The sequence below is a fragment of the Pseudophryne corroboree genome, chromosome 4 (genome assembly GCF_028390025.1).
Source record: "Pseudophryne corroboree isolate aPseCor3 chromosome 4, aPseCor3.hap2, whole genome shotgun sequence".
NCBI lineage: Eukaryota > Metazoa > Chordata > Amphibia > Anura > Myobatrachidae > Pseudophryne > Pseudophryne corroboree.
In genome coordinates this window covers 778,461,018-778,474,966 of record NC_086447.1, presented here as the reverse complement: position 1 = coordinate 778,474,966, position 13,949 = coordinate 778,461,018, and the positions used below count along the sequence as shown (strand labels likewise).

The 13,949-nt window shown below is 44.3% G+C and overlaps 1 protein-coding gene across 2 annotated transcripts in view; it reads left to right on the top strand.

The window, feature by feature from the left end:
• SYT14 (synaptotagmin 14) overlaps positions 1–13,949 on the top strand; it is a 558,522-nt gene that overhangs the window by 66,717 nt on the left and 477,856 nt on the right. For both annotated transcript variants that reach the window (XM_063918291.1, XM_063918290.1), the window contains exon 2: positions 5,141–5,188. In XM_063918291.1, the coding sequence (XP_063774361.1) occupies positions 5,141–5,188 (48 nt within the window). The remainder of the gene's footprint in view (positions 1–5,140; positions 5,189–13,949) is intronic.

Here is a 13,949-nt window from a genome sequence, read left to right as displayed (position 1 = left end):
TGCAGTTGTGCCGAGCTGCTACTTGGTCTGGTTCCAATACTTTTGTGAAATTCTATTGGTTCGACACCTTGGCCAGGTATGACCTTCTGTTTGGTCAGGCGGTTTTGCAGGGGTCTCAGCACTCTCCCACCCGTTTGGGAGCTTTGGGGTCTTCCCCATGGTATAAAGTACAGTTCCCCAGTATCCACTAGGACGTAAGAGAAAATACTGTAGGAATTTAATACCTACCGGTAATTCCTTTTCTCGTAGTCCGTAGTGGATACTGGACGCCTGCCTCAGTGCTTTGATTTCTTGCTTACCCTGAGTAAGTGTTTGGTTGGCCCGCCGTTGCGGTCCCCTTATGTTGTTGGAATAGCTTTGCTATCCTGGTTCAGTTGGTGTTGCTGTCCTCTGTTTTGTTCAGTGCCCTCCTTTCGGTGATGGTTGTGTGTTGGCTTATTGCCTCACAGCTGTTGTACCTGTTTTCTTCTCTCATGGTGTGTCCGTCTCCTCGGGCACAGTTTCATAGACTGAGTATTGTAGCAGGGGCATAGAGGGGAGGAGCCAGCACACACATACACACACTAAAGGTTTTTAAAGTGCCAGGCTCTAGTGGACCCGATCTATACCCCCATGGTACTAAAGTACAGTTCCCCAGTATCCACTATGGACTATGAGAAAAGGAATTACCAGTAAGTATTAAATTCCTATTTTTTTAAACTTTTTTATTGAGACATTGCAAAACAATGTATCATTTGGCAATGCTAAGCAAACATTATTCACATAACTAGACGTAAATAACAAATTTGTGATACATCACAATAGTATTGAATATGGCCATGTGTTGACCCAGAGGGCACACCAAAATATATGTTATCATCACAGAATATCCGTGGATACAGTCATTATGTGAACATATATATGGAAAACAAAATACAAAATGGTAGCATTTGAATTGGGTAACAAATCATAAATGTGGCTAAAAGAACTTGAAGGGAGGTGCTGGACAATGTAATACCGGTCAACACAAGTAGATAAGTGGGTCCTGTGCAGCCATCCTAGTAAGATACCAGGTGGTATGGCAGAGGCTGTGATGAATTTGTTCTCTGGTTGTTTGAGAGAGGGTATCAATATAAGATTCCCATAACATAAAAAAGCATTCTACCTGATTTCCCAATCTGCTACCTCCATAACAAGATACTTTGCAAACAAGGTAATCCCATGATATAATGTTAAACATACCACCCTACCTCATGTGCCGTTAAAACATTTGCATCTTAGTGCATGCAGAATTTGCTATGAGGAATCTCTCACAAGCAGTGTCTGAAATCCACATCAGCAGGTGCACTAATGGGTATGTCAGCTTGATGAATAGGATGCATAATACATTTACTTTTCAGTAGTTTCAGCTGTTCACATAATACTTAAGGGCCCCATACACTACAACGATATGTCTGAGGTTGAAGTCGGATGTAATTTCCCTTGAACTCCCCCGGGACCGTCCCGGGAGTGATTCTATAGGATTTGGTACTTTTGTGCTATTTTTGCATAAGATATATCACATGCGATTGATGAAGCTGCTATACATCGCATGCAATATATCGTATGGCATACAATTGTACCATGAGATATATCTGATGGGCTGGATAGAGGGCTACGGGGACTGGAAAACACTTTTTTTCATCCGATTCCATCCAATTCCGATATATCATTAGTGCAGCACCAACGACCTAGGGGATCCTATCCGACAGCCACAGGGATGCGCATCAGATTAGATACAATCTAAAACACATACGATTGTACACAATTTCATACAGTATATCAGACGGATATATTGGAATTGTATGAAATCGTGTGAAATAATACTACTGTATGGGGCCCTACAGTATAGTAAGGAGATTGCACTTACCAGAGGCGTAGCCAGAACTTTGTGGGCCCCATAGCAACATTTTAAAGTGGCCCCCGTTCCAATACTTCTAGAGAGACACTTCTCTACAGCAGTTGTTAATTTTATGCCCTATAATAGTGCCCTAGTTCATTTTCTGAACCATAGTAGAACCTAATTTAATGTTATGCCCCATAGTAGTGCCCTAGTTTCTTTTATGAATCGTAGCAGTGCTTAAGTTCACCCTATGTCACATTTCAGAGATGCCAGTACACATTATGCCGCATAGTACCCCCAATTCACATTATGATATATAGTGCTCCCCGTTCATATTGGACCTCATTACAGTGCACGGGTTCATATTATATAACATTAAAATGCCCTCCAGTTCATTTTATACCACACTACAATAAGCAAGTCCAGGGGCATACCTAGATATATTGCAGGCCCCAAGGAAAAAGTTTGAAAGGACCCGTATGTACTACCCAGGGGTGAAAAATGTATATAACACATGTAACTTTGACAGGGAAGGTGGGCTCCTCTCAGCTCTGGGCCCAAAAGCAGCTGCATGGCCTGCACCTGTGGTAGCTACGCCCTTGGCGCTTACCTGTCATCCTCAGCTCAGTTTTGTAGTGGTAGACAGGGTGTGCCTTCATTTGTACATGTTGCTTCTGATAAGTGGCCCTAGTACTCCATTGTTTTCAGTAGAAGAGAATGAGAAAGCTAAGGGGTGAAGAGGGAAGAGGTGGAAAATGGGAGAGGCAGGACTCTGGGGGAGATGTACTAAGCAGTGTAAAGAGTAGAGAAGTGATCCAGTGGAGAAGTTGCCCATGACAACCAGTATGCTGCTCTGTATAATTTTATAGTATGCAAATTATAGATGTTACTTCAATGCTGATTGGTTGCCATGGGCAACTTCTTCACTGGCTCTCTTCTCCACTCTTTTCACTGTTTAGTACATCTCCCCTACAGTGTAGAGAAAGTGGAAATGTGTGATGGGCACAGGAAAAATTGGCGTTAAGAGAAAATGGCAGAAGATGGTGAGGGACAAATAGAATAAGAGGGGTAAAGGGAGACAGATGGGGAGAATAAGGTGCACATACAAATTTAATGTCAGAAACACACATAAAGGGAAGACAGAAGCGCACATGGGGAAACTTGCACAGACCGGAAGGGCAGAGAGGCAGGAACATGTTGTCAGGGGAGAGACTGACACAGATAGTGGAAGGAAAGAGACTGGTTCAGACATTGGAATGACAGAGACTCGCACTCAGTGAAAGGGTAGAGAAGCTGATGCAAACATTTGAAGAAGAGAGTCTGGCGCAGACCAAGGAAGGGGAGAGAGGTTGGCACAGATAGGGAAAGGGCAGAGATGGTGGCACATATTGGGATGGACAGAGGCTGGTGCAGACTGGGGAAGGAGCAAGACTATTGCAGACAGAAGGAAAAATAAGTTCTAGAGAACAGTGGAAGGAGAGAGTCTTGCACAGAAAGGAAAAGAGCAGAGGGGCTGTGGCAGACAGGAAGGTCAGAGAGATTGGCTAAGATGGGGCAGAAAAGGGGTTGGTGAAAACGGAACTGGCTGAACAGGAACAGGTATGAGGCTTTAGCAGACAGGGACTGGCAGAGAGTCTGGGGCTGAAGACTAGTACAGACAGGGAAAGTGAACAGACATACTTATTTGCTTTGAGTCCTTGCTCCATGTGTAGGGAGGAGGAGAGTGTCATTAGCCGCAGGTTTTCTGTATGCGTACTGATAAGTACAGCTACCATTAGGTAAGACTGGACATCCATTTATCTGATTCATCTTATTTGTATTTATGTAGGTATTAGAGGCACCTGGCATATGCCGAGTCACCTCAGTCCACCCCGCCTCCCTCTCTGGCTGACTACACCCCCTTTGCTTTTGTGTCCATAGCTCCTTACCATCCAAAACATTCCCCCACTCATACTAGATCTCTCTTGTCTCCATCAATATTCATTGGGGTGCATGCCTTGGCTTCCAGGGTACGCGCATTCAGAAGATGGGACAGACCTTGCGAAGTTATAATATAGATGTATGATTACCTCACAAGTGTCAGATTTTTCAGCAGGCAAAAGTGCCTTGTCCAGTTGGACTTGAATCATGACAAAGGCTAATTGGGAGCAGATCTAGAGTTAGCCTATATAGTACCAGTTTGTCACTGTTCACATATGTTTAAAATGGTTTTATTTTGAACTTGTGAGAGTACTTCTAAGAACAAAACTGAGTGTAGAATGTAACAAAATCTGCTATCTAGGTGATAAATATTTTTTACCAGTGACCTGTCAATCATGGAAAAACCTAGGACTTCATATGTGTGAAAATGCTTCTTCTCTGCACATATACAGGACTTAGGGGTCTATTCATGAAGCAATAAAAAGTGTGGAGAAGTGAGCCAGTGGAGAAATTGCCCATGGCAACCAATCAGCATTGAAGTAACATTTATAATTTGCATACTATAACATTGTACGGAGCAGCTGATTGGTTGCCATGGGCAACTTCTCCACAGGTTCACCTCTCCACTCTTTTCACTGCTTCATGAATAGACCCCTCAGTGCCTTTGGCACTAAGGGGTCTATATACTAAGCCTTAGATGGAGATAAAGTCGTTGGAGATAAAAAACCAGCCAATCGGCTCCTAACTGTCATTTTTCAAACACAGCCTGTGGCATAGCAGTTAGGAGCCAATTGGCTGGTACTTTATCTCCAGCTACTTTATCTCCATCCAAGGCTTAGTAAATAGACCCCTTAAGACTAGTAGGCCGGGATCATAGACTAGGAGGCCGGGACCAGCAAGCTGAGCGCTAAGCATTCGCAACTTACACACCTTCCCCAGTCCTCACCGCCCCCTGGTCATGTTATCCCTGATGTCATAGACTAGGAGGTTGGGACTAGCAGGCTCAGTGCTAAGCATATGCTAATGATGCACTGGGTGGCTTTTCAGGCTGCAGGGTGCCATTCCAGGTATAGTCATCTTGAGGAACCACATGTATGGCCACTGCACATTATGACTTTGCCCAGCACTGATATAACGTTATGATAATAATATTACTAATTTAATAATAAATAATTCTAAGGTGTTGAAAATGGTAAATTAATGAATTTGTGTTTTATTTCACGTTTGTGTTAAAATATTTAATTTTATTAATTATTTGTGGTAAATTACATTTAACAGGTTGTCGGTAAGAAATGTGTAAGGTTAATAGACATAGTAATGTATTCATCCTTAATGTTTTTTCCCTCTATGATTTTGCAGGAGGAGAGAGAACTTGTGGAGTCCATGAACTAATCTGCATTAGAAAAGGTAAGAAGTTGCATTTTGCCTTAGTTAGTGTATAGGAGAGAACAGTCTCTTGCAGTACCATTATGTCTTCACAGATACTGTGGCCGTGCGGGATGCCAGACGAACTCAGCTGTTTTTTAAAGGGGCAGTCACTTACAAGGCATGGTTTTGCCTTGTCAGTGATTGCCGCACGGCCGCCGAACTCGGGTGTCATTACATCTAGCCATGTATGTCTAAAATCTAGGCGTCAGCTTAAAAGTTTAGGAGCTGTTCTGTGCTGAGCCAGAGGCGTTCCAGGTATAACACTGCAACAGAAATCTAAAGCATTGCTCTGCAGGCTTCCTGCTGTATCCAGAGCCAGAGCCCCCTGAATGAGTGTAAGGGAAGAACATTTTTGATTTCACGATGAAATGTTTATAGATACTAGGTGGTAGATTCTGTTGAGGAAAGAGCTTGGAGCACCCTCCGTAGCTGTAGGCAGAAGTGAGCGGTACCTGCTGCCTTGGGACTGCTCCTGCTGCCTTGGGACTGCTCGTGGGTTGGTCACTGGTCTGCAATTGAACTGCTTCGGGCACTTTACCCAGGAGAACCTTCCACGTGACTCTACCGCTTCTAATAGAATCTGTCCCTAGACATGTCTTTAGCTGCCATCCCTAAGGTTTTTATGATCTAAATCTGATTTTGAGTTCTACCTCCCTTTTTTGTATTTCAGCTACTATATATAGGTTAATTTGATTGCTAATTCATTTTTAAATATCTTTATAGATCACTGGTGATTTGATGCTTTTTGCAGTGTGATGATTTTTCAGGGCTTTCTAATGAGCCTGTATAGTCTGCTTGTGCAGTCTTGTGCAGTCAATCTGAAATTAATAGCAAGATGTACACTACTAGAAATTTACAAACACAATATGCTGACCAATAAAATCAATAAACAAAGCTGAGTTAACAATCTTTAAAACATATTCAGATTTCTTGTTTCACATGTGTAATCTATTTTGCAAGTACTGTTTCTGAAATCAAATGATGGATTTTTAGACCTGTTCTTTATGCCAATAATTATAATCCAACCCCTTCCAAAAAATAAAAATAAAAAATTGTCCTCGCTTGGCCTGAGCAGACTAAAGTGCAACATTTTTGTTGAATAGAATAAGGTTTTGTATACACCATTTAAGTATTTTCCTGCCCAGTAGACCAAGCTACAAACATGTTTTAAAGGAAATAGCAGTCTGCAGCTGGCAAAGGCTTATTCTTTGTCCTTAATTATGTATGATATGCCTGAAGAGCTCCTAGTGTTTGCAAAATGTTTGTTCACATCCCACGCTGTTGTGCTATTCTTTATGTTATGCTTAATGGACTGGACTCTTCTAGCTGCCTTTCAGGGTGTAGTGTAAAGCCTTTTATAAAAGCTGAACATTACATTCTGCTGTGGGTAATGAACCATAGCATTATAAAGGTACATTACGCTGCGTAACAAAAAATGAAGCATCTCCGTAGCTGACCAACCTTGACTGACCAACCAGATCATAGCTGCTGAGAATGATTAAGATGTATGCATTTGCAGAAAATCAGAAGCCACCACTATCTTTGTATCTTAATCGAAGATCTTCAGAAGCTGGATTATATATGCTAATTACTCTGGCTTGCTGTTGTTGTGACAAAGGATGTCACCATTGCTTATTTTAGGAGGATGCTTTTATAAGATAGTACAAAGGAGGTTCTACTTATTAACTACAAAAATAGCGATACTTGTTTTTTTTTGTGGTTTATAAATAATTGGAACTGATGCATAGTGAGTAGATTGCCAGGTTGCAAAGCATATCTTATGTGACATTGCTCTGTGCATGGGCAATCAATCAAATGCACACCTATGCTCATTTGTACACTTACTGTATGCCTGCTTGTGTCTGATGTGGGAGGAAAGGAGCATTTATATGTAGGTTTAGTTCAGTAAGGACGCGTTCATACAATTGCAGACGTATAATATGGATTTTGGGGGTCATTCAATTCAGACCATGCAGTTAATGCGGGTCACAGCGCAGTTTGCCGATTTTGGCAAACTGCACAGTGGCCGCAATGCCGCTGTGTGGACTTACACATTGCGGCCGCATCCCTGATGAATGCATCCACAATGTGTTTGACAGTTGTGGGTGCTGAGTTACAGCTTTGCAGGACGGTGCTAGGAAAACGGGGGCTGGTCGGCAGCATTTTCGAAGCGGCTGCGTGATGTCACATGCATCCGCTCCAGGCTGCGCTGCCAGGAGTCAACCTTAGTTCCGATGCGTCTGCAGTTGGATTGCGGACGCATTGGGAGGCGGCCTTACACATCATGGGCGGCCTTGCCTTGTGCTGGACGGCCCCCAGCATGTGCAGAGATGAACGGTACTTGTTGTATTGGCATAGACACAAAGCAGAGCATGGAACCTAATGTACATCATGGGGGCATGCATCATGGCATCGCTATGCCCCAATAGGCTGCGTAAGCTTGCACCAGTGGGTTTACCATGCAATGGATCGCAAGTGTGAGCATACACACGCACCCGATCTCCCGCAAGTCTCCTACCGTGATTCGTACATATCTTGGCAAGGCTGTAAGAGGTCACATATGTATCGGTGGTCTTCACCAGAGACCCCCACAATTGGATTTTGGTTTATCTGCTCCAGATAGGGAGGCCATGGTAATCTGACTGGATTCCTTATGCACATGGCTGGTGGATACTGGAGGAACTAAAGGCAGGTAGTGAACTGGACTTCGTGAAGAGTGTTTTTGACAGAACCGAATCAGCGACAGGTGGGCACAGCAGTGACAGAGGACGGGAAGAACCAGCTCAGATGAATAGCTTAGATAGGAACCATAAAATCACTAGGAATATTTCGAAAGGAGCATTTGAGGAGAATTGTCAGACTGACCGGATCAGTGCACAGGTAATTACACCAAGAGCTCCAGTAACAGTGTATAAGCTGGCACTGCAGACAAGGAAGTTTCTGGGGCAGCCTGTATCTAACGGAAGCCCCCGAGTGATGCCACATAGCCACACCTCGTCCCTTGAAGCCACACCCCCTTTTTATTACGGCCTTGACCCCACCACACAAAGCCATGCCTTTTTTAGTGGCCACACCCCCGACTCACGAAGTCACACCTCCTATAAGCAGCCACCGCAGCGGGTGTCTAGGGGGTAAGTGACGCCACTGGCTTATATCAACTAAAAAATGGTGGTAGGTGCAAGTGTCACATGCATACTGAAAATGATTCTATACAAATGCAAAAAGTGGAGTCCTATGTGCAGTTAACGCCTTTGTATTAGTATATAAATAATTAAGTCTCCAGTTCACAGAGTTTTCTGCGAGACTAATTCACAGCAACAGATGGAGATACTCAGATATAGGCAAAGGCAGAAATAGGTCAAGTCTGCTTCAAGGTCTGGCAACAAGGTATCCAATCAGTAGCGGATCTTGCCACTGGCAAGCAGGACTTTTGCCCGGGGCGCCGCCTTCCGGAGGGCGCTGGCGCCATCCGGAGGGCGCCGCACCGTGGCAAGATCCGCCACTGCTGCCCGCTGTGTCCCCCGTCCGCCTCCGCTGCCCGCTGCCGTCCCCGTCCGCCTCCTGTGAAGGGAACTAGACGCTATGCGTCTAGTTTCCCTTCGTGGAGAGTAACTTTGCTGAGCGGTGCGCGATGACGTCATCGCGCACCGCACAGCAAAGGTCCTCTCCACGAAGGGAACTAGACGCATAGCGTCTAGTTTCCCTTCGTGGAGAGGACCTTTTGCTGTGCGGTGCGCGATGACGTCATCGCGCACCGCTCAGCATTCAAGCGGCGCTAGCAATGTACAGGGGGCGTAACTGACCACGCCCCTGTATTAGGCCACGCCCCTTTTCCTGCCCGGGGCGCAGAGAGCCCTTGAACCGGCCCTGTATCCAATATGTGCAGGGCAGAGGCATGTCAAAGTCTGGTTCCAAGGCTGGCAACAAGTGTATCCAAATTGCATTGCAAAGGTAGAGGTGGGGCCGATGGGCCCATACTTAGGATGCAAGCGTCGGTAGAAAGAATAATCACCCTACAAGTAGATTTATGTGAGACACCCTTAAATACTGCCTGGCAGCTTAATTGTTAGCACCAGTCTGTGCCTGCTATATAGTGCAGTACCAGAAACCTCCGAGCAGCTGCGAGACCTCCATTAATCAGCACTGTTGTAAATAGAGCGCTGATGATGACAGCATGTGCTAGTGTAATGACCTGGGTAAGGGGTGTTGGCTCTCAGTCTTATAAGATAGCACCATGGACGTTCTGGATTATTTCTCTGGCCAGCAAAAACATAACTTACTGTATTTGAAAATATGTTATTGGTAGAAGATCATGAGCAAAACCAAGTTGTGGCCGGAGACCCTGGTGGCCACATGGACAGTGGCGGCCACGGCACTTAAGGGGTTAACCATTGAGCACCCGGCGCCATATTGAGGGACAATGGGTGCTTGGCGCCACCTTTTGAATGTGTACTGGCGCTAGGCGCCATCTTTAAACTGTATAGGCGCTAGGCGCAGAGTACATTAATAATGTTTAATAATGTGTTATACAGTATGTTATATCACTGCGCAGTGCGCAGTTGGAGAATGATGGACTGCACAGTTATAGAACTGCATGGACAAAGCACTTATGAGAAAAGTACAGGTATGAGTTATTTTGTTTCTAAAGGGGGGTACTCACGGAGCGATATTCTTTTTTTTTTTTTTTTTTTTTTTTTTTTAATCTGTTTTTATTAATGCTGTAGATGTAACAGTAGTACAACATTTTCAAACAATAGAATCCAAAGTACACAAAGGAAAACATATCTGGTCGTACCGTCTTAGTAACTTTGTTTTAAACATAATAGCACAGATAGAAAAGTTGACTGTTCTTCCATCAAAATATATATAAAGGAATACAGACATTATAAAGCATTAATTATAAGAAATGTAGGAAAGGAAAAAGAGAGTAGAAACAGAAAGAAAGTGAGAAATATGAAAAGGAAGAGAATATAAAAGAAGTCAGTTGAGATGAAGTTTTTTTTTTTTTTTTGTCTAGAGATTTATACGGGTATGATTAGGTTACCATATAGGACCTGTATATCGGAGACTCCATGAAGTCAAACCACGGAAACCAGGTAGTGGTAAAGTCAGTGGTTCTTCCCATCGAGAAGGATATAAGGTCTTCCATGTCTAAAAAGTATGTAATCTTATTAAACCATTGTTTGATCGAGGGTGGGGAGGTGGATCTCCAAAGAGCCGGTATCACGGCCCTTGCAGCGTTGCTAAGGTGTCTCAGAAGTGAGCATTTATAAGAATGTGTGCTTGCTGAGGTAAGATTAAAGAGCCAAAACTCAGGCCCCTCGGGTATCTCATCTCCCACTATCAGCTCGGAGCATCTAAAAACGTCCTTCCAGAAAGGAATTATAATAGGGCAGTCCCACCAGATGTGTAAAAAACTCCCTGGTGCCCCCTTACACCTCCAGCAGAGATTCGACAAGGTAGGAAACATTTTATTAAGGACACGGGGAGTCCTGTACCATCTATATATAAGCTTATATACCGTTTCCCTCGTTGACAAACATAGAGAGCTTGCCTGAGCATTACGAAATATAGTGTCCCAATCGCCCTGAGAGTTTATCCCTCGCATTTCCCTTTCCCAAGAAGTCATGAAGGCAGGGGGTTGGGAAAACAGGTCCTCCACAATAAGCACATAAATTTGGGAGATGGTATGTGTAGGGGAACGGGTGGAAACGCATAGTTTTTCGAAGTTAGTGAGACCTCTGGTTATGTCAGAGAGATTTTTGGAGGACGCTAGAAAATGATGAACCTGGAGGAACTTCCAAAAATCGACGCTTGATATTTTCCAGAGGGACTGAACATCTGAGAATGAGCGCACTCTACCCGAACTCACCAGCTGACCGACCCTGAAAAGCCCCGCCTCCGCCCAAGAAGCAAATGCCAGGCTGTGGAGTCCAGGACCAAATTCGGGGTTATGAAGAAAGGAAGTCAAGGGGGACCACTTAGAGGAGATGTGTGTCTTTAACCTGAGCTTGTGCCATACTTTAAGCGTGGGGGTGACCGTAGGGTGAGCGATTTTCGGGAGGGAGGGCAGCCACGGGACTATTTCTATGTAATGTGGGAGACATCCTTCTTCCAAAAGCACCCATTGTTTACAGTCTTTAGCCCTTGTCCATTCCAAAACTCTATTTAATTGTACCGCATGGTAGTAGCTGGGAATATGAGGGAGTTGTTGTCCCCCTTGATGTCCCCTCCGGAATAGAATGTCATGTTTAAATCTGGGAGCTCTACCTCCCCAGACAAACGTGCGAATGAGGTTCTGAACGTCCCTGAACCACAGAGGGGGGATGAATATAGGGAGGGTTTGAAGAAAGAATAGAATCCTGGGGAGAGCGTTCATTTTAACCACGTTAATCCTACCAAACCAAGATAAACGCAATTTCTTCCATTTCTGGAAGTCTAAACGGAGTGTTTTCAACAAAGGGCCGAAATTTAAGGGAAATATTTTAGATAAATCGTTAGATAGCATTACCCCCAAGTACTTAACTCTATGTTCGTGCCAGGTAAAGGGGAAAGAGCCCTTCAGGCCGGTCAGGACACCAGGGGAAGTAGTTAGGTTCATTGCTATGGATTTAGAATAATTTATCTTAAAATTAGAAAGGGCTCCGAACCTATCAAATTCTAGCATCAAATTTGGGAGAGAAGTCACCGGGTTTGAAATTAGGGCCAGCAAATCATCAGCATACAAAGCTAATTTGTATTCGCGTCCTCTTACTAATAACCCAGAGATATTTCGGTTAGCCCTAATGCTTCTCGCTAAAGCTTCCATGCTTAAGACAAAAAGTAGAGGGGATAACGGGCATCCCTGTCGCGTGCCATTGGAAATGGTAAAGGGGTCTGATAAGGAGCCATTAATCTTAATTTTGGCAAATGGCGTAGAGTAGAGGGATAGGATTCTATGGAGACAAGCGTTGCCAAGTCCCAGGTGCCTCAGGATGCCGGACATAAAGTCCCAATCCACCCTATCAAACGCTTTTTCAGCATCAGTTGACAATATAATTGAGGGGGATGTGGCCTGGTTGGCATAATAAATCATATTAAGCACCTTAGAGGTATTATCCCTGGCTTCCCGACCCAAGACAAACCCCGCCTGGTCTCCATGAATTAAATCTGGTAGCAGCAATTTAAGGCGATTTGCAATCAGCTTTGCGAAGAGTTTTATATCTAAATTTAGTAGTGAGATCGGCCGGTAACTGGAGCAGAGGCTGGGGTCCTTCCCCTCTTTGGGTAAAACAGTGATATGTGCCTCTAGGGATTGTGAAGCAAACTGTGATTTTTCCGACACGGTGTTAAAAGCTCTTGTGAGAATAGGGGTTAATTTCTCCTTAAAGGCCTTATAGTAAGCAATAGTGTACCCGTCGGGGCCCGGACTTTTGCCATTGGGGGAGGATTCGATGACTTTTAAAACCTCCTCAGGAGAGAAGGGTGCATCTAAACCCTCTGCATCTTCTCTTGACAAAGTAGGGTAATCTATGCTATTTAAATAGTCTGCTATGGCTGTTTGGTGTGAAATCTTGTCTGCCCTCCCAGATGGCCCAGAAAGATTGTACAGGGCTGAGTAATAAGCCTGGAAGGCTTTAGCTATGTGGGGAGTCTCGTGGAGGGGTTTCCCCCGACCATCCTTAATGCAATGAATAAAAGTAGTAGCACGTTGTTCACGAAGAGCCCTGGCTAGCAATTTCCCCGGTTTATTGCCCCATTGATAATATCTGCTTCGGCATTTCCGGTAGGAGAACTTGACTCTATCGGAAAGCAGTCTATTCAAATCTGCCCTAGCTGTCTCGAGATCTGCATAGTGTTGAGGAGTGTGGGACTTCTTATGTAAGAGTTCTAAGGATTTTATTTTAGATAGTAGATCCTCTCTGAGCTGTTCTCTCTGCTTCTTGCGTCGAGAGCCTATCTGAATGCAAACCCCACGCAGGACACATTTATGTGCCTCCCACACCGAAAGTTTAGATATATCGTCTAGGTCATTATCGCCAATATAGGAGTCTATAGCCGCTCCTATTTGAGAGCGACATATCTCATCTTGTAAAAGTGTGTCGTTGAAACGCCATGACCATTGACGCTGTGGACTTGAAGGAAGGCGTATCGTGAGATTAACAGGGGCATGATCGGACCATACTATCTGTCCTATAGAGGTGTCAGAAATCAGGTGTAGGTGTCTGTGGCTTAGAAACAGGTAGTCAATCCTAGAATATGTCTGATGGGGATGGGAAAAAAAAGAGTAGTCTACCTCTGAAGGGTGTGTCAGCCTCCACGTGTCGATCAGCTGGTGGTCAAGCAAAGCACGTCTCATCCTCCTATACTCCTTCTCCGGTTTATGAGATACCTTTTTAGATGAGTCATGGAGAGGGTCAAGAGTCCAGTTCAGGTCGCCTCCCATCACCACCACTCCCTCCAACAGAGGCTCGGCGAGTTCCAGAACCGAGGTCAGGAAGGAAGGCTGCTTAATATTGGGAGCATATACAGTCAAAAAGGAAAAGCGTTGATTATGGATATCGCACTTTACCAGCAACCCCCTGCCCTCCACTAGTCTATGAGAAGTGACATTTTGAACAGGCAAGTGACGAGCAAACAGAATAGCTACACCTAATGTCTTACCAGAGGGATTATTAGTCATGAAGACCTGGGGATAATAATGACATTTAAGTGATGGTACATGGCCAATCTTAAAATGAGTTTCCTGGATAAAGGCAAC